The 21,106-nt window shown below is 32.3% G+C and overlaps 2 protein-coding genes across 3 annotated transcripts; both read left to right on the forward strand.

The window, feature by feature from the left end:
- Positions 1–594: 594 nt before the first annotated feature.
- Positions 595–6,742, forward strand: LOC115995573 (gamma aminobutyrate transaminase 1, mitochondrial-like). Of its 2 annotated transcripts, none has more exons than XM_031234641.1 (18): positions 595–904; positions 2,303–2,430; positions 2,598–2,682; positions 2,787–2,859; positions 3,317–3,414; positions 3,493–3,585; positions 3,926–3,999; positions 4,094–4,132; positions 4,228–4,316; positions 4,399–4,475; positions 4,575–4,649; positions 5,090–5,251; positions 5,330–5,417; positions 5,507–5,585; positions 5,732–5,822; positions 5,912–5,990; positions 6,096–6,211; positions 6,474–6,742. In XM_031234641.1, the coding sequence occupies exons 1-18, from the start codon at positions 857–859 to the stop codon at positions 6,546–6,548; spliced, it is 1,569 nt and encodes a 522-aa protein (XP_031090501.1). In that variant the 5' UTR covers positions 595–856; the 3' UTR covers positions 6,549–6,742. The 2 variants fall into 2 exon arrangements, with proteins under 2 accessions (XP_031090501.1, XP_031090502.1); XM_031234642.1 differs by having other exon boundaries at positions 597–904; positions 5,120–5,251.
- A 2,307-nt stretch (positions 6,743–9,049) lies between these two features.
- LOC115996113 (glutamic acid-rich protein-like) lies at positions 9,050–16,896 on the forward strand. Its single transcript, XM_031235255.1, has 4 exons — positions 9,050–9,059; positions 9,243–9,436; positions 16,240–16,432; positions 16,730–16,896. The coding sequence occupies exons 1-4, from the start codon at positions 9,050–9,052 to the stop codon at positions 16,894–16,896; spliced, it is 564 nt and encodes a 187-aa protein (XP_031091115.1).
- The last annotated feature ends 4,210 nt before the right edge of the window (positions 16,897–21,106 follow it).

The raw sequence follows: 21,106 nt of genomic DNA on the forward strand, positions 1-21,106 counted from the left end.
GTATATATGTATATATATATATATATATATATATATATATATATAATAATACAAATCAATTGCTATGAGTGAGTGAAATTTGAAAAAAAAGACGCAGTTGTTTGGTAATTTTATGTAAGTCATTGTATTTTTTTATTTTTTTTACTTCGAGTTCATAATTTCATTTTTTGAGTGCATATTTTTCTTTCTTCGAGTACACAATTTTCCTTTTTCGATTACATAATTTCTGTATTCCCGTACACATTGTAATTTATATATATATACATATATTACTTTGAGTGCATAATTTACTTTCTTCAAGTACATAATTTTTATTTTTTAGCCAAAGACCTTATGGTCAAGCGACACGAGGTGACTCTCCCAACTGGAAAGTTATGAGTTCGACCCTCAGTGAGATAATATTGATTTTATTGGGTTTCAGTAGGTTGAGAAAATTATATTTGGACTGATACTACATGTAACATTGTTAATAGTATTCAATTTTTTTTTTTAAATGCACAGTTTCCTCTGCATTAATGCAATACGAAAACGGGCGTTAAAACCGGGTATCGCCAAGTCTACTGCAGTGCATTTTTGAATGGCATCACGGTTGGATTCAGTGTGAATCTGGACGTATTGCGTAGACACTTTTGTCCTATCCGCTGCTTGCTAGCATTCTTGCGTCTTTATCTCCTCCCTCTTTCCTCAGACAAGGCCCCACTTTCATCTCTCTCTCAGTCTCTCTCACATAGAATTTTCAATTTTTCCTGCTTTCGGACAGAAGATATTTTGATCTCACTTCTAAATAATTTTTCCTGGCGTTTCATAAAGTTTCGGATTTGGAAAGAAGGGAAGGAGAACCAGTGAAGCAGTTGCAATGATCAATCGCCTTCTTGGTCACACTCTCAAGAGAACCACCAACCAGGTTTCATATTGATAACTTTTCCCTGTGCTTGTTTGTATATATGGATTTGCTTTCTTGGGATTAACTTCTAGAAATTCTGTGTTGGGAAAGTTCTCCGATTTCTTTGGGGAATTTACTACTTTTATACAATAATGTCTTACAGAAACTCTGATTTTGAAAATCATACCCCGAGCATGAACTTGTAGGAATCCGACAATGGCCAATCGGAGAATAAACATTGAGCCATTTTTGACAAATTGTAAAGAAAAAACCGCGAGCAGAATGCCTTTCCTAGGTTGTATGAATCAAAATGCGATTTAGGACTTGAGTTAAATCAAATTTGATTAAATAATGTCAATTGATACGTTTTCAAGGTTGATTCCATTGCTATGCCCGAAAGTATAAATTTCTGGCTGGGACAGTAGAATGGGAGGAACCGGAGTTTTGGTGTTCATACTGTGAGGTATGCTTAGGTTGACAATTAAAATAATAATAATAATAAAGAAGATGAATAAGAGATGTTTGCATTAAGAAATGAATGCTTCTTGTTGATTTTAATATCTGTTTGTCAAAATTTTGCATAATGTTTATTCTTGAACTATACTTTGTTGGATATCTATTTCATTAGAGATCTTAAGACTGAAGTGTGCCTTCTTTTGAATGCTTTAGGGAATTTTTGGTTGTCGTATGAATGTCTTGCTTGTGTACTCTAAATATCACAATCAGTACTTATTAGATATTTTTCCTTTCTTCTGAAGGTTCTGAGGGTTTTTGTGTTTGTGTGTGTGTGTGTTTGTTTAAAAACTAAAATAGTTTTGCTGGAATTAGAGATTTGATAAAATTTTTAAATTTTTTTTTAAATTTTAATGAACAGCTTTACAAGAGTCATTTGTTTAACCAACCTGCCAAACAACCAATGTTTTCAGTTTTCCCCTTATTTTTCTGATAAACCGGAGTTGGGTGTAAAGTATGCAATACATTTAATCTTAATGCACAAAGTTGTGTTATTAGCAGCATCAAGAAATCAGTATTATATATGTCATGAAAAGATGAAGAACAATTTTTTTTAAATGCCTAAGCTGAAAAAAAATTATGTAGTCGTGTAAACTTTTTTACACAAAACATGTATTATTGGAGGATACAGGCTGTGTTTCCATAACTTCCTTTCTTTTGGTGTCTTGTATATCATCAGTGAACTCCTATTATAAATTAGTGCTGCTGTTTTCCTCACACAGCTGAATTTCACAACTAAATGCATGAAATGGAAGATGAAAATGAAATTCTGTTGATATAAGATTTAAGAAAGACAAAATTACTTCTATACAAAACCAGTGTTTATACATACCACTCTAACAAATGGTAGTAGTTTTTATTTCTGGTATGGCACTCTCTGCTTGCTCATTTAGTCTTACTTTACAGGTTGGCTCCCATGTAAAGCATCTTCCTGCAGTTTGTGGTTCGCATGGATCTATTATTCATAGTCACTCGCCGACCAGATGGAGTAGTGCACAGGTATCTGTGCAGAATGATTCCACTGATGAAAAAGGGTAAGATACTATGTTCACATTATTGCGAAATATATCTCTAACTAGCTACTAGAAAATCTATCTTGTGATATTGTCTGCAAGTATACAAATATTTGTGATTGTTCTGAATTGGTTATGTATATATAAACCTTCGTTTCTTATTAACCAATGAGCCTTCATGTTCTCAGATTTAGGGGGCATGATATGTTGGCACCCTTTACTGCAGGGTGGCAAACTACTGATCTGCATCCCTTAGTAATAGAAAAGTCTGAGGTATGGATGTTGGTGATGCTTCCTTTTTTTGAAGAATCAAATGATCCCATTTAAATAATGTTGGGTCTTCTGTATAAGCCAATTCTCTTGTGGTATTTCTACAGGGTTCCTATGTTTATGATATAAACGGAAAGAAATATCTTGATTCTCTGGCAGGTTTATGGTGCACAGCTTTAGGTATATTATCCCCTTATGTGACTTCAAGATACAAATATTTATCTAGTCGAACGAAGGAATTGTTTGTGTTTGTAATCTTGTATGAATACACTGATTGCCACAGTTGGCATCACATCCATTGAAATTGCTTAATGCTATCCTGGTACTGTTCTTTTAAATTTTACTGATAAAGGGCATGTAAGTCTTTGATGCGAACAATCTTTTCTTGCAATCTACTGAGTATTTTGGTTTTTGCTGTTATTTATCAGAAGTTACCTAACAATTTCAAATTTACTGCCGAAGAAATTAAGAGCAGGACCTATTTTCTTAAACAATTTCCATTATCTTTAGACATGGCACTTACAACATTGGAATTTTACTTTATTTTCCTTTAACTGTTTGTTGATTTATCATTTCTTCTCTACTGAATGTGTACATGCCAATTAACATGATTGATCTTGTTCTTTTGGACTTTCAGGGGGAAATGAACCACGTCTTGTTGATGCTGCTATGAAACAACTAAATACATTGCCATTTTATCACTCATTTTGGAATCGTACAACAAAGCCTTCTTTGGTATGTTTGAATTCTATGAATATGCGTGTAGTCATTGCTGCTAAAATCTCATAACTGTAAACTTCTTGAGACATACAGGATCTTGCCAAGGAACTTCTAGATACATTTACTGCAAATAAAATGGCAAAAGCATTTTTCACAAATAGTGGATCAGAAGCCAATGACACACAGGTTTGCTACTTGCTAGAAATCCTTGATTAACAGTTTGCTACTTGTTTATTAACTCCATTTTATCATGCATATGCCATACTGGCTTGGTGAAGTTTGCATGGAAAACTAGGCTTTCGCCATACATTCATATGAATGGCTGGGCCCCAACTGCTCAACAGTTAGATGTTCTTGTTTGCAGGAGAAATACCAATACATTGAAGCTCCCTCGTCAATGCAAAATATGGAGAACTTAAAACAATTTTCTATTTAAACCATAGCCTTTTATTTTTATTTAGTTCTTGCAGGTGGAATACTCCACTTAATAAATGAAGTCAGTTTTTTTTTACTTTTTTATTTGCAGGTGAAGTTGGTATGGTATTATAACAATGCACTTGGGAGACCAAACAAGAAAAAATTTATTGCTCGTGCAAAATCGTAAAATGACTCTTCTATGCACATTTACTTTTATTTGTTACATTTTTGATGTTTACCAATGTTTTGTTTTCTTGTTTTTTGTTCATTCTGACAGATACCATGGATCAACGCTTATCGCAGCTAGTCTTTCTGGGTAATGTTCTTTTCAGCTTCTCATCTAAAGCCTTATAATCAGATAATTACTTTGATGTTTGAACTGTTCATTTTGTTAATACTTTTCATTAACAGCCTTCCAGCACTACATCACAAATTTGATCTGCCTGCTCCATTTGTATTGCACACCGACTGTCCTCATTATTGGCGCTATCATCTGCCAGGTTCTTATCTACCTTTCTTGTTTCTGTTGCCTGTTTAATGTAAGAAAATACCCATTGAGAATATGGAAATGTCTTTTCTCAGGTGAGACAGAGGAGGAATTCTCAACAAGGTTGGCAAATAACTTGGAAAATCTTATCCTCAAAGAGGGACCAGAGACGGTAAATACTATTTGATATTCTCTTTACTTTGTTTATTAATTTAAATGTGGCTTAGCTGTTTATCTCCTCTCTCTTATGTGTTTTGTTTTCCTTTGCTAGATAGCTGCTTTCATTGCGGAGCCAGTCATGGGGGCAGGTGGTGTGATACCACCACCGGCAACTTATTTTGATAAGGTGAGGCTCCTTTATCCGTTCTGGTTCTTCCCCTTTATTTTTATTTTTATTTTTATTTTTTTATTTTTTAAATTTAAATAAATATTTTGCATATCGTTTCTCTTATAATCTAAGATTGGGTCAAACGGATCTTATAAACCCATATATGTTCTCTCTTATATTTTCAACGTGGGACTCTTAACAGTTTCATTCTTCTGTTTATTTGGTGGAGATAGTGAATTTTTCAGTAGAGAGATTTAATATTCTTTTCTGGTGTATCTTTGAAACACTAATATCCATTTTAAATGTCCTTTTCTATTCTTTTCATGCCCGTCTTGAATCTTGATATGCTATAATTTTCAGCATGCTAACATTTTTCTATTTGCTACTCTATTTAATTTAGTGCTATTGGAATCTCTCTTTTTAAAATCCTGTTCACATCTATTTTTACATACTTCCAGTTTACCGGGTGCTCATCATTCTTATGCCAGATTCAAGCTATAGTTAAGAAGTATGACATTCTTTTCATTGCGGATGAGGTAATATGTGCGTTTGGGAGGCTTGGAACAATGTTCGGCTGTGACAAATATAACATCAAACCTGATCTTGTCTCTATAGCAAAGGTAGATCAAATACCACTCAGTAAATTCTTACAACCTGCAATTCAACAGACGCTTCAAATTTTCCACGCTTCTTTCCAGGCTGTTTCTTCTGCTTATATGCCGATTGGGGCTGTCCTAGTGAGCCCTGAAATATATGACGTAATACATTCCCAAAGCAATAAATTAGGTATCAACATGTTAATGTTAATGTTAATTTTAACACATTTAAGTATCTGCCTCTGTTATATTTATCACAATGCCCTACAATTTTACCAGGTTCTTTCTCCCATGGTTTTACTTATTCTGGGCACCCGGTATCTTGTGCCGTGGCATTGGAAGCATTAAAGATCTACAAGTACGTTTATTTATTACCTGATGTGCTAAACTTCTAACCATCTGCTTGTAATGGCATTGGTGATTCTTCAAGATCAAGTTCAAAGATATCAACAATGAAAATATCCAATAGATTGATCTGTGTGATATCACTATAATGCATTTCAGGGAGAGAAATATTGTCGAGCAGGTTAATAGAATAGCTCCGAAATTCCAAGATGGTTTGAAAGCCTTTTCTGACAGTCCTATCATTGGAGAGGTACATCTTATTTCCATCAAAGTCCTATGTATTCCATAAAATAGTATTCATCATTATAATTCAATTCGCTCCCTCTTCCAAATTTGTAGATTCGGGGTCTTGGCTTGATCCTTGGGACCGAGTTTACTGACAACAAGTCTCCTAATGATCCTTTCCCTCCTGAATGGGGTAATTATAACATCCCTTGTCTATATACTTGCATGATTTTCACATACTCATTCCCATTTAAAAAACAAAACAAAAACCCAAAAACCGGGTGTTAAATTTCCTTAGGTGTTGGTGCTTACTTTGGAGCTCAGTGTGAGAAAAAGGGGATGCTGGTCCGTGTAGCTGGCGATAACATAATGATGTCTCCTCCGTTTATAATGACTCCCGAGGAAGTTGACGAGGTACACTCCAACAGCCTTTTGAACAGTGTTGTAAAATCCAGCCTAGGCGCTAGGCGCCACTTAGTCGGCCAACCAATTAGGCGCTGAACTCGGCTGAGTTATATATACATATATATATATATATATATATATACGTGCTTAGTGCCTTCTGCAACCTTGCTTTTGAAACATCACTTCTTGACTCATTCCTCCCATTGTTGAAAGCTTCATTTGTCTAGTTTCCTTTTTGAGCTTTTCTGATCTTGGGCGTCTCTGATTCCAGTTGATCAGAATATACGGGGAGGCGCTGAGGGAGACCGAAAGGCGAGTAGAAGAACTCAAATCCCAGAAGAAGTAAATTTGATGGTTACCAAAGCTCATTGCTATTCAAAACAAAAGTGTAAAATATAAATAAGGATGTTGAGTAGGAGGTTTGAGCTTCTGCTTCTTTTGGATTGTCCTTACTCTCCTTAGTCTCTCTTTACTTCTGCTGGTTGGTGAACACTGAATTTAAGGTAATGGAATGAACATTTTATTGTTTTACTAGAAAAATTTGCACTTTGTGCGTTCAATTTCCAATAAAGAAAAAAGATGTAAAATTATTGGGTGGATTGATTCCGAGAACGGCAGGGGAATGGTTAGCCAACTTTACCTATAATATTGGGTTTTGTTACAAGGTGTTTGGTCGGAAGGAGAGAATTATGGGAAAAAAGAATTGTAATTCGGTGAGAATAAAGTAGGAAGTTAGATTACATTATTTGTTAGGGATGAATATAATTATTGGGAAAGGAGAGTCATGGGGAATATACTCCGGGACGATAACTCTACGGTCGGTTGAAGTTATGCGAGGTTGGGTACGATGCCCCTTGAGGTCCTTTCAGCCCGGGTGTACCAAACCGACCATATAGTGTTCCCGACCTAAACTTCCTCCCCGATCCGTCCTTCTTAACCTCGTGGAAAAGCCATGGCAGGATCAGTCCTAAAGTCGGGGATCGGTCTGACCTCGACCCTTTAGCACGATTCCTCCCTTCTTGACTTGGTAACGCGGCAGGAATCATTAGCCACGTGTACGGCTTCTTAGCCGCAGAGGTAGTGCCCGATGCATGTTCTCCACGTGCCTAGCATGTTGAGAGCCCAGAACCTGTTCCCCACCTGCCCTATAAATACCTGCATTAAATGAAGCAAGAGGATCTTTTGGCTGTTTCCGGAGTAGACTAAAGAGCTCGGAACCTCTAGTTCCTGGCATGAGTCCCGATCTAAGATAATATAGCTTTCGTACTTTTATTCATTTATACTGTAGAGGTACCATATTGTGGTCGGTATTTACTGCATCAGAGAGGAAAGAAGTGATATAAATATTAAATGTCCTCGTGTACTAATAATAATAACAATTAAGGGTAAATATGTCATTTCTACTCATTTTTTCTTTCCTTTGTATGGTTGAATTGCAAGTCATAAGGGAGGGTTATGAATTGTAATTCAATGAATTGAGGGATCAAATTGTAATTTCCTCAAACCAAACAATGTTGTAGTGTTGTTTATCATTTTATTGAATTACATTGGAATTGTAAGCGGGGTTTGCAAAGGAATGACAAATTATTATGTGGACCATAAAAAAATACATTTTTAATATACATTATTTGTGTACTGAATATATATTATATAAAATAATGTACTTTTAGTACTTAAATAATGTACTTTTCCTAAATATAAAGTACATTATTTGTGTACTAAATATACATTATTTGATAATATATAAAATAATTTATTTTCAGTATTCAAATAATGTATTTTTATTTACGGTCTACCCAAAACGCCAATAATGCTTCCAAAGGCAGTGGGAGGTTAAAGTGAGACGTGTGGTTAGGGAAAGAAATCGAGTGACAGATAAGCTTGTAGGAGTATCGCTTTTGCATGCTAGAGGTGTGGAGATTTATGATATTTCTCCTATGTTCATTGGGATCTTGAGACAAGAGGCTAAGGGCATCTCCAATCAAATGAGAAAAGGGGAGAAAGGGATGGAGGGGAGTGACATTCTTTGGAGAGAATGTTCTTTCAGAAGAAAAGAGGTGAGGGCCGAATGGCACATGCAGGCACACACCACTGATTTGCGTGTACACACACGCTTGTGATGGTTCATGTCATTAAATTAAAAAAATGCAATTTTATTCTCAATAGTCAATATTGCTGAGGAGACAAAAAAAAATTTATATTACTCTCCTCCCAATGTTAATTTCTATCTCTATATATACCTTAAACTCTCAATTTTTTTAATTTTCTTTTTAATTTTTTTTACACTTATATTTCCTCTCAAAAAAATTCCACTTAATTTGCAATCATCACACTGTCTCCAAATAATCACAGGGAAGAAGAAAATCCAAATATCTAAAATAGTTCCAATCAACATTATCCATATCCACATCTAAATTATCAACTCTTATTATCAATACCATATCCTCCCCCACCTTCTAACCATGATTATCCACCTCCACCTTATTATCCATACCATTGTCCCAATTTCAATTACTCTCCTCCCAATTATAATTAGGTTCCTAGTAATGAATCAAGAAGTAGTAGTACTGATAAGCCCTCTCCCGTTCAAATGTCTCAATTTCCCTCATTATCTACACAAGTTGGTTTACAAAATTTGACATTTGATATTCCACCTACCAAAGTAAAGGCTAATCGTCGAGGTGTGCAACATGTTTGGTCCTCTCAAGGAGGCATTGTTTTAGAAAATTCGTGGGCTACAATTACCAAAAATTTTGAAAAATGCACTTATCAATCCGGAGATACTTATTGACAACGTATCACAAAGAAATACGATGGCCATCACCATAAAGGAACAATATATCGAGAATGGCCAAAGGTAAAGACACATTTTAATCTCATAAGAAAAAAAGGTTTCCAATTTCAATTCAAACAACGAAAAGGTTGACCAAGCCAAGCAAATGACAAAGATATGTAAGCGTTCATGCAAAATATAAAAGCAATATAAGGTATGGCACTTATGAACATGTGTGGCACTTGCTTTAAAACTGTCCATCTTTAGATTTCAATATGTCTTCTAGTACACGTGCAACTAAAAAACCGAAGACGTCATTCGAACATCATGTGCCTATTGCAATTGAAGATGAGAGTATTGATTTTGAGGATGCTGAAATTCACACACGCCCTATTGAGCAAAATGTTGCGAAGACGAGAAACAAAAGCAAAGTGAGAACTTCCAAAGAAGATGTTGACAAGGTAAGATGACGAATTGAAAAATATACTGCGGTGAAGGAAATGTACGTTGAGGCCTTGGAGTTGAAGCTATTGTATAAAGATACTTAATAAATGATAAAAGAACAACTAGTAAACCACAACAGCGTTTGTGAGTATATCATGAAGAAGATATTTCATTATTTCCACAATGAACTTCATGCATTTTTCATTTTATTTATGTTTTTTTTTTGTGTGTTTTTATTTATGTATTTGTATTTGAATTTAATGTATTTCAAAATTGATTCTAATGTGATTTTATGTGTTTCAATTAAATAATTAACATTTTATTTCTTAATTAAAAAATAGTATTTTATTTATTTAAATTTATTTTGATTTAAAGTTGAAATTTGAAATTACAATTATAAATTTGAAATTAAAATCATATTATAGTGAATAAAGTAATAGATAATGTAGATGAATGGAGCCCACAAAATGGGGAAAAAAGTGGAGAAAGATTGGCAATCACTATACTATGGACTATGATTTATCTTACAAGATGAACCATTGGTATAATATAATATTCATTTTAAGTATACTGAAGATTCATTTTTAATTTAATACATTTGATGCTTATTTTTGTAAGTTTATTTTTTGAATACTAAGATTCATTATTTGGTATATTACATAAAAATGAATATTTAATATACAAAAGATGAATATTATTCATCCTCCACATTGCAATGTGGACCATGATCCATAATATAATTTGTCAAGGTATGGAGATGAAATAAGAGAATAGATTAAATGGTGAGTTGGAAAAGTTTGGCTTACAAAATGACGAGAAATAATGATCTTTTTTTTTTTTTTTTTTTAATCCCATTATTTTCTAGGTTACATTATTCCTTTTTATGGGATCCTTGGGTTTAATCCTTTTATCTACTTCGACACCGCAGGTCCACGATCCAACAAATGGTGCCATCTATAGAGACCTTAAACAAAAGATTCAATTACTCACCTAAACAAAGACCATGACTCGATGGAGGAACAACAAGCCCAGAAGAATCCTATGAGCTAGGAAGACATATGACATGAGCAATAGTTATGCCGTGAGGACCTGGGTCCAAAAACGACGCCGTTTTTTTTTTTTTTTTTTACTAAACATATTGGCCTGAAATTTGGAACACAAACTCTACATTCACACAATCATAAGTCTACATGCACGATTTCTATACTCCATATTCACAATTTGAAACCTTCACATTCACACATTCCAGGGCTACAAGTTGCTAGAACTTCTTAACTCTATTACAGATTGACACATGCATAACTCTACATTCACGACTTCTATACTCCATATTCACAATTTGAAACCTTCACATTCACACATTCCAGGGCTACAAGTTGCTAGAACTTCTTAACTCTATTACAGATTGACACATGCATAACTCTACATTCACGACTTCTATACTCCATATTCACAATTTGAAACCTTCACATTCACACATTCCAGGGCTACAAGTTGCTAGAACTTCTTAACTCTATTACAGATTGACACATGCATAACTCTACATTCACGACTTCTATACTCCATATTCACAATTTGAAACCTTCACATTCACACATTCCAGGGCTACAAGTTGCTAGAACTTCTTAACTCTATTACAGATTGACACATGCATAACTCTACATTCACGACTTCTATACTCCATATTCACAATTTGAAACCTTCACATTCACACATTCCAGGGCTACAAGTTGCTAGAACTTCTTAACTCTATTACAGATTGACACATGCATAACTCTACATTCACGACTTCTATACTCCATATTCACAATTTGAAACCTTCACATTCACACATTCCAGGGCTACAAGTTGCTAGAACTTCTTAACTCTATTACAGATTGACACATGCATAACTCTACATTCACGACTTCTATACTCCATATTCACAATTTGAAACCTTCACATTCACACATTACAGGGCTACAAGTTGCTAGAACTTCTTAACTCTATTACAGATTCACACATGCATAACTCTACATTCACGATTTCTATACTCCATATCACAATTTGAAACCTCCACATTCACACATTTCTGGACAACTCTACATTCACACAATCATAAGTCTACATTCACGATTTTTATACTCTACATTCACACTTTGAAACCTCTACATTCACACATTTTTGGACAACTCTATATTCAGCAATATGTTTACAAATTTTTTTTTTTTTTTTAAAAAGAAGACAAAACGATGTAGTTTTGGACCCAGGTCCAGCATAATTTGCGTGACATGAGAGACCATCTCAATCGGTTTCATTCTCGAGCTCCTCCTACTTTTGTTTATCACCTGATCGGATTGTAATTTTAAGTTTAATTTGTCAAAGAAACTTATTGCAAACAATAGCGACACTGGGTATGTCTACCTCGTATAAAACTCACCACTTTAAATAATTGAGGGATAAAAATACACACGTCAATAACTAAAGGATTGAGTCGATCTCATGAGGTATCATTTAGGGGCGAAATATGCTATATTTTTCTTATAGTATTTTGATAAGCTTTCCAAGTGTATGAAATTGTTGTAGTTTAGTGTAGAATCTCAAGCAAATTCCTAGGGCGTCAAACTTGTAGAAATTTGTGTGAAGATTGATTTAATCAAACACTAATTTATTGAAGTTTTTCTAAATCTAGTCCTATGAAAATTAGGGATTCAATTAATTAAAATAACTAAGGAAGCAAGCAATTATATATAATATATAATTACGAAAAATCCAATTATTTGAGTCAGACCCAATTGGTGAAGGAAACTTAGTTTGATCTATACTATTGATTGGTGAATGAAACTTGATTATTTTCCCCGTGCATCTCTCTTAATTGTTTCTTGTTTAAACATAAAGTCTTAGCCCAACTTTTTGATGGACAAAACCTTATAGTACATGGATCACTTAGATGCAATATATAATAATTTATTCATATATTAGACACTTATTGATGAAAAAATCTCAAACTTTATACATTGTGACAATTATATACAAATAGTTAGGGGGTGATTGTTTTATTTTAAAGGAAAAAATTGTCAAATATGGGTCAAATTACCTGTCAGGTCCCTGTACTGAAGTGTTTTGTTTAATTTAGTCACTGCACTTTAATTGTGATCAATTTAATCCCTGTACTTTAAGATTTAGAACAATTAAGGACAATACTTAACACCGTTTATTTTTCCCGTTAAGTCTATCCATGTGGCGTTGAAATTGCCATGTCATATTTTGTGATGTGGCATAAAACTAAAAAATTCGGACCAAAACAAAGCAAGGTTTTGAACCTAAAACCACTTGTTTAAAGAAAGCACCCTCCACCACTAAGCTACACATTACACTAGCTTTATAATTGTTAAATATATGTAATAATACTTTTCTTCTAAAGTATTAAAGTTTAAAAAAGAAAAATTCATTCACAAAACCACAGAAGGTAAGAATTAGGTAATTAGCATTGTCCATCATTGTTCTTTCTCTGCTTTGACATTACAAAAGCTCAAAAAACCTTTTTCAAAAAAAAAAAAAAGCTCAAAAAACCTTAAAAAATGATGGATTCAAGAAGAAGAAGAAAGAATGATGCAATTGAAGAAATAATTCAAGGTATGTCATAAAATCTAATATCATTGAACATAAATTTNACTCCATATTCACAACTTGAGAACTTCACATTCACACATTACAGGGCTACAAGTTGCTAGAACTTCTTAACTCTATTACAGATTCACACATGCATAACTCTACATTCACGATTTCTATACTCCATATCACAATTTGAAACCTCCACATTCACACATTTCTGGACAACTCTACATTCACACAATCATAAGTCTACATTCACGATTTTTATACTCTACATTCACACTTTGAAACCTCTACATTCACACATTTTTGGACAACTCTATATTCAGCAATATGTTTACAAATTTTTTTTTTTTTTTTAAAAAGAAGACAAAACGATGTAGTTTTGGACCCAGGTCCAGCATAATTTGCGTGACATGAGAGACCATCTCAATCGGTTTCATTCTCGAGCTCCTCCTACTTTTGTTTATCACCTGATCGGATTGTAATTTTAAGTTTAATTTGTCAAAGAAACTTATTGCAAACAATAGCGACACTGGGTATGTCTACCTCGTATAAAACTCACCACTTTAAATAATTGAGGGATAAAAATACACACGTCAATAACTAAAGGATTGAGTCGATCTCATGAGGTATCATTTAGGGGCGAAATATGCTATATTTTTCTTATAGTATTTTGATAAGCTTTCCAAGTGTATGAAATTGTTGTAGTTTAGTGTAGAATCTCAAGCAAATTCCTAGGGCGTCAAACTTGTAGAAATTTGTGTGAAGATTGATTTAATCAAACACTAATTTATTGAAGTTTTTCTAAATCTAGTCCTATGAAAATTAGGGATTCAATTAATTAAAATAACTAAGGAAGCAAGCAATTATATATAATATATAATTACGAAAAATCCAATTATTTGAGTCAGACCCAATTGGTGAAGGAAACTTAGTTTGATCTATACTATTGATTGGTGAATGAAACTTGATTATTTTCCCCGTGCATCTCTCTTAATTGTTTCTTGTTTAAACATAAAGTCTTAGCCCAACTTTTTGATGGACAAAACCTTATAGTACATGGATCACTTAGATGCAATATATAATAATTTATTCATATATTAGACACTTATTGATGAAAAAATCTCAAACTTTATACATTGTGACAATTATATACAAATAGTTAGGGGGTGATTGTTTTATTTTAAAGGAAAAAATTGTCAAATATGGGTCAAATTACCTGTCAGGTCCCTGTACTGAAGTGTTTTGTTTAATTTAGTCACTGCACTTTAATTGTGATCAATTTAATCCCTGTACTTTAAGATTTAGAACAATTAAGGACAATACTTAACACCGTTTATTTTTCCCGTTAAGTCTATCCATGTGGCGTTGAAATTGCCATGTCATATTTTGTGATGTGGCATAAAACTAAAAAATTCGGACCAAAACAAAGCAAGGTTTTGAACCTAAAACCACTTGTTTAAAGAAAGCACCCTCCACCACTAAGCTACACATTACACTAGCTTTATAATTGTTAAATATATGTAATAATACTTTTCTTCTAAAGTATTAAAGTTTAAAAAAGAAAAATTCATTCACAAAACCACAGAAGGTAAGAATTAGGTAATTAGCATTGTCCATCATTGTTCTTTCTCTGCTTTGACATTACAAAAGCTCAAAAAACCTTTTTCAAAAAAAAAAAAAAGCTCAAAAAACCTTAAAAAATGATGGATTCAAGAAGAAGAAGAAAGAATGATGCAATTGAAGAAATAATTCAAGGTATGTCATAAAATCTAATATCATTGAACATAAATTTTAAATTTATTTTTATTTTATTTGTAGCTTTTGATATGTTTGATTTATAATACTTATATGTATCCGACTAAAGTTAGAGTTTATAATATTTCATGAACTGAAATTTTGAAAAAAAAAAACAGTATTTGCTTTCATCATGGAGAAATATTGGTTCAAACTATAAAATATTTAAATGGAAAAATAAATGTATTTGAAGATGTTGATGTGGATACAATATGTTATTGGGCTTTGTTAGAAATGGTAGTGAATTTATGGTATATAAGATAGATGGGATTAAAAGTATATATTATGGAGAACTGGAGTCCACTAGTGGGAGTTTGAAAATTTTATTTGATGATGAGAGTGTTCATGGTATGTGTGTATTATTAGAGATGTCTGGAAATATTTCACTATTTGTTGAACATACTGACTGTGTTGGACAAGCAGTATCTCATGCTGAAATTTCAATTCCAGATAGTTTTTTTTGCGACAACAAACTACGGAAATGAAAGTGATGAAACTGAGAACATGGGAAGTGAAGGAGAAAGATGTGAAAATACATTAGAAACTAATTGTGAAGATATAAATGATGTTCAAATATTATGGTTGAGTGATGAAGGTGAAAATGAATTAGCATTGAGTAGGGAAAAAATTAAGCAGTATCATGAACATATACAAAAGCTAAGAATGTTGAGGCACAAAGAAGGGAAAGTTACTCTGTGAATATAAAGGAAAGAAGTTGTAGTTGTAGAGGATGGGATATAAGTGGAAACATATAATGGGGTGTTTGGTAATTGGTTGGTAGCTGATAGCTGGTTGATTTAGCTGGTAGTTGATAGCTGATTGTGTTAGCTAGTTTGACTAGCTGGTAATATTAGCTAGTTATAGAAAGGTGTTTGGTAAATTAGCTATTAGCGGATAGCTGATTACATGCAAAATTACCTTTAAGGGTATTAGTGTATTATGTTATTTTAACCCATAATAATAATAATAATAATAATAATAATAATAATAATTTTAATTTTAATTTCAGTTTCATTTTCAATTATTATAAATGATTCTAAAATTTGAGGCACCAATTATACTTGCAACTTGCAAGTGCGTTATTCTTTTTATTTATATATAAGTGTATTATTTTTATTTATTTCAATACTATTGAATTATTGTAAAAATTATTATTATTATTATTAAATAATATTGAAATAAATAAAAATAATACACTTATATATAAATAAAAAGAATAACGCACTTGCAAGTTGCAAGTATAATTGGTGCCTCAAATTTTAGAATCATTTATAATAATTGAAAATGAAACTGAAATTAAAATTAAAATTATTATTATTATTATTATTATTATTATAACTAATAAATGCCTAAACCCACGCCCTTTATTACAATGTGTCAAACCCACAAGTCAAAATCCCTATCCCCAAAACTCTATCCACAGTAGCCATGGCAAGATGAGGATGACAACTATGGCAAGAAGATAGAAGAAGACGACGATGGCGAAGAAGATGAGGAAGACGTTGATGGTGAAGAAAATGAAGCATTCGACGATGGCGACGGAGATGACGAAGACGGCAAATGGCGAAGGAGAGATGAAGAAGAAGATGATGGGAAAATTTTTGTGACTTCTGAATTTGGTTGTTGTTGTTGTTGTTGTTGTTTTTTTTTTTTTTTGTTTTAATTAATGATTTAAAAAGGAGTTAATTCCAGCAATGGTCCTCCGACTATGTTGATTTTTCAAAATTAGTCACTTACTTTTAATTTGGACAATTTAGGTCCCTTGACTTTCAATTTCTTTTCAATGTTGGTCATTTTGTAAAATTTTGGTTAAGTTGAGATCAAATGAAGAGGTAAAATTGTCCGTTCACTTGTTTAATGTATTATTATTCGTATTTCTCCTACCCTATACGCTATATATATGAATCTAATCTCAGTTGAAGTCAACTCACCATATATGTATTCTGGCCTTCTTGAGGAGCTTTCGCTCCTATACATCTCAATAATGGAAGAACGCACCAGCAGTCAGCAAACCAAGGCTAAGACCAGGGGAACGGACCAATTCAATCCATTTGAAAACCAAAGGCTTGAGCTTTCGCTATGACAATGGGGAACGACGACAATTAATCTAGGGCTTTGATTGAGACTTCGGCTGAGATTAGAATCATATATATAGCGTATATGACAGGAGAAATACGAGTATTAATACACTAATCAAGTGAGCGGACAATTTTACCCCTTCATTTGACCTCAACTTAACCAAAATTTGACGAAAGGGCCAACATTGGAAAGAAATTGAAAGTCAAGGGACTTAAATTGTCCAAATTAAAAATCGAGGACTAATTTTAGAAAATCAACATAGTCGGAGGACCATTGCTAGAGTTAACTCATTAAAAAATTTGTGAGTTTTGAGTTTTGAGTTTTGAATTGAATTTTGAGGATGAAGATGAACATGGGTAAACTTGAGGTGAAATCCATTAGAAATGCTACTCTATTTGCCTCTATGTAGAATGCATATCTAGAAATAATGAAGCAGGAGAAAGGTTAGGGATAAGATTACAAGGTTAAAATTGGCATTTAATAAATGTACTCAATCAGCTTCTCAGAAACGCTGCTCACCCTAGCGTTTCATTTTTTGGCTTATTGACCCAATTAGTCAAAGCCATCCAGCCATTTACCAAACACTTATAAACATCTTATTGATCGGTTAATCAGCTAATTTTGGTCAAATGAGCTAATTTTTTGCTAATAAGCCAATAACCAAATACCCCCAATATAGGGGTAAACTTATAGTCGAAGATGCTAATTCCAATCCATCTACAAAATAATCAGTTGTTATATTGTGGACCATGGTTCAAAATGACACTATTTCTTTAAGTAAAAAAAGGCTGTCGTCACATGTTAACGGAGCTCCGTAAATGAAACTACAGTTTATCTCAAATGGTACTGCCTCACATTTATTTTTTATATTATCAAATGAAACTGTAGTTATATCGAAATGAAACTGAGTTGTATTGAAAGTAAACTGTAGTGTATATAAAATGAAACTGAATAATAGTTTCACATATTTGAGTATATATTGTCCAATGAAATTGTAGTTATATCGAAATGATACCGTAGTTGTGTTGAAAGGAAAATGCAGTGTATATAAAATGAAACAGAATAACATTTTCACATATTTGAGTGTATAATGTTGAATGAAACTGTAGTTGTATCGAAAAGAAACTATAGATTTGTTGAAAGGAAATTGCAGTGTATATAAAATGAAACTGAATATGTTACACTAATATATTACTATTTTACTCATAACGGCGTAGACGGATGCCGTTTCTTTTCATTAAAAGAAACGACACCGTTTTGGACCATGGTCCACAGTATAATTTGCACAAAATAATGGGTCAAAAATGAAAATATGAAAACTATGGGGGATGACAAATACAACGAAAGGAGAAATGTCATAATCACTGGGTTGGTACGTAGTAGTCATTCACCTTTTTGGCTTTTGCTAGCCTAAGCTAAAGGGAAGGGCGGTTTGGTCGGCCGGCAGTGATCGCCACTATCAGCCCACCAAAAAGTGGAATATCTCCTAATTCTTTTGCTGTGACCAAACAATCCTTACTTCCCTTCCAAAATTTTGGAATCGCCATTTGATTCGACATTACTTTTATTTTTATTTATAAAACTTCTCAAATTGCATCTCGCATTAACGAAATACATGGAATAAATGAATAATAAGGAGTTGTTACACCATGGACCAAGGTCCACCTTGCAAGGTGGACCATGGTCCTAAATTGTGTATTTTTAATATTGAAATTATAAACTTCTAAAATATAAATTATTTTTTTAAACAAAAATACATAAATTATGTTTCTACGTAAAAACACATAAATTGTGTACGTTAACATTGTATGTTCGTAGTATACAAATTATAAATTTTTAAAAGATAAATTATGAACATTCAAAATTAGGATCCACAGAATAATTTGCCGAATAAGACTCAAATATGCACACCACAAATGCAGTTAACATTTGAATTAAAAAAATATTAAAAGTGATTGATTATTTAAAATTTATGCGATTGCGCTTTAAGCTATTTATATACCTTACTATCATAAAAAAAAATGGTTTTGAAAATTTGGTGTCACTATCTTATTGGTCGATAGTGTATTACTATCTATTTAATGTTAATCACTATATATATATATATATATATATACACACACACATATAGATAAATAATAAAGTCTTTTTTTTAAAATATACATGATACATCTTTTTTAGTCAATAATAATATATTATATTATAATATAATATAATATATTATATTATATTATATTACCATTATCTATCCAATATTAAATATTCAGTTAGTTCAAAAAAATGTTAATTAACTTTTTTTGGTGACAAGAAAAACTGACAGAAGATGTGCATTAGGTAAATCTTACTCCTATGTAATATCCCGCAAATCACACAGGAGAGATAAATGCACTAAGAAGACCTTGTGCCATGGACTCGACTGAGAGTACTGACAATAATAGAACTCCCAACCATTCAAGTATGAGAATCATGTAATTCATTTTACTAACAGGAATACTTTTAAATCTTATTTCTTAAATATGAATACTTTTAAACTTATTTTTCAAACATGTAGAGACGAAGCCAGTGTGGGGGCAACTGCCCCCTCCCCCTATCCCACCTCTTTATATATATGTATGTATATATACACATATATAGCATTAAAATGTATATAAAATATATATTTATGTTTAAATTTTTAATAGTTTGAGTAGCTTAGTTGGTTCAACTCCAACTTTGATGTTAAAAAGCCTATTCACAAGTGCAAATCTCATTAGTAACATTTATTTTTATTTTATCTCTTTCATTCCTTCACAAGATAAATTAAATATTTTTTTTAGTCTATCTTTTATGAATCATTTATTTAGCAAATTAAATGCTTCAACTAAAAGAAATTAAAATTAAAAATATTTTTGAATATAGTGTTATTTAAATTATTTTATCTAATTGATTATGTTTCATATTTTGTCATAAATATTTTCATATTTTCACCCCACTCAAGTATATTTTTAATTTCGACCTTAACTATTATGTAATCTATCAAAAAAATTCTATTGTAATTTATAATGTATTTTATATTTTAACCTTATTATGATTATTTAATATTTTGTCATAGGCATTTCTAACCCAATTTAAATTTCACCCCCTCAGTCAATTTTTTGGCCCCATCCCTGCAAACATGGATACTTTTAGCCACATTATCACTCGTTTCACCGTACCCATCATCAATGCTATTTTATTTTATATTAAATAATAAGTGATCATTGATCAAAATACTATTATCAAAGTCATGTCGAATATATAATATTTTAAAACTTACCACTCTATACTACTACAATGCTTTTTGATTAATATTTCGTTTATTTTATTTAACTACTGATACCATTTGGAAACAAAACACTAATCGTTATATCGTGGACCATGATTCACAAAGCTTTATGGATCATGGTCCAAAATGACGTTGTTTCTTTAAGTAAAGTAACGACTACCGTCACATCTTAACGGAGCCCCTAAATGAAATTATAGTGTATCTCAAATGAAATTACCTCACATTTGTTTTTATATTATCAAATGAAACTGTAATTGATTTGAAATGAAACTGTAGTTCTGTTGAAATAAAATTGCAATGTATATAAAATGAAACTGAATAACAGTTTCACATATTTGAGTGTATATTGTCGAATGAAACTGTAGATATATCGAAATGATACTGTAGTTGTGTTGTAATGAAACTATAATGTATATATAAAATGAAACCAAATAACAGTTTCACATATTTGAGTGTATAATGTTGAATGAAACTGTAGGTATATCGAAATGAAATTGTAGTTGTGTTGAAATGAAACTGAATAACAGTTTCACATATTTGAGTGCATATTGTCCAATGAAGCTGTAGTTATATCGACATGATATTGTAGTTGTGTTGTAATGAAACTATAGTGTATATAAAATGAAACTAAATAACATTTTCACATATTTGAGTGTATAATGTCGAATGAAATTGTAGTAATATCGAAAAGAAACTGTAGTTTTGCTAAAATGAAACTGCAGTGTATATAAAATGAAACTAAATATGTTATATACACATTGAGTTACTTTTTGCGGAACGGGTGTTGTTTCTTTTCATTAAAAGAAATGACACCGTTTTTATGCATGGACTACAATGCATTATGAACCGCGGTCCATAATAAAATTTGCGAAAAAACACTATAACAACTCTTATACTTTTTATTAATATG

The sequence above is a fragment of the Ipomoea triloba genome, chromosome 11, assembly GCF_003576645.1.
Source record: "Ipomoea triloba cultivar NCNSP0323 chromosome 11, ASM357664v1".
Classification (NCBI taxonomy): domain Eukaryota; kingdom Viridiplantae; phylum Streptophyta; class Magnoliopsida; order Solanales; family Convolvulaceae; genus Ipomoea; species Ipomoea triloba.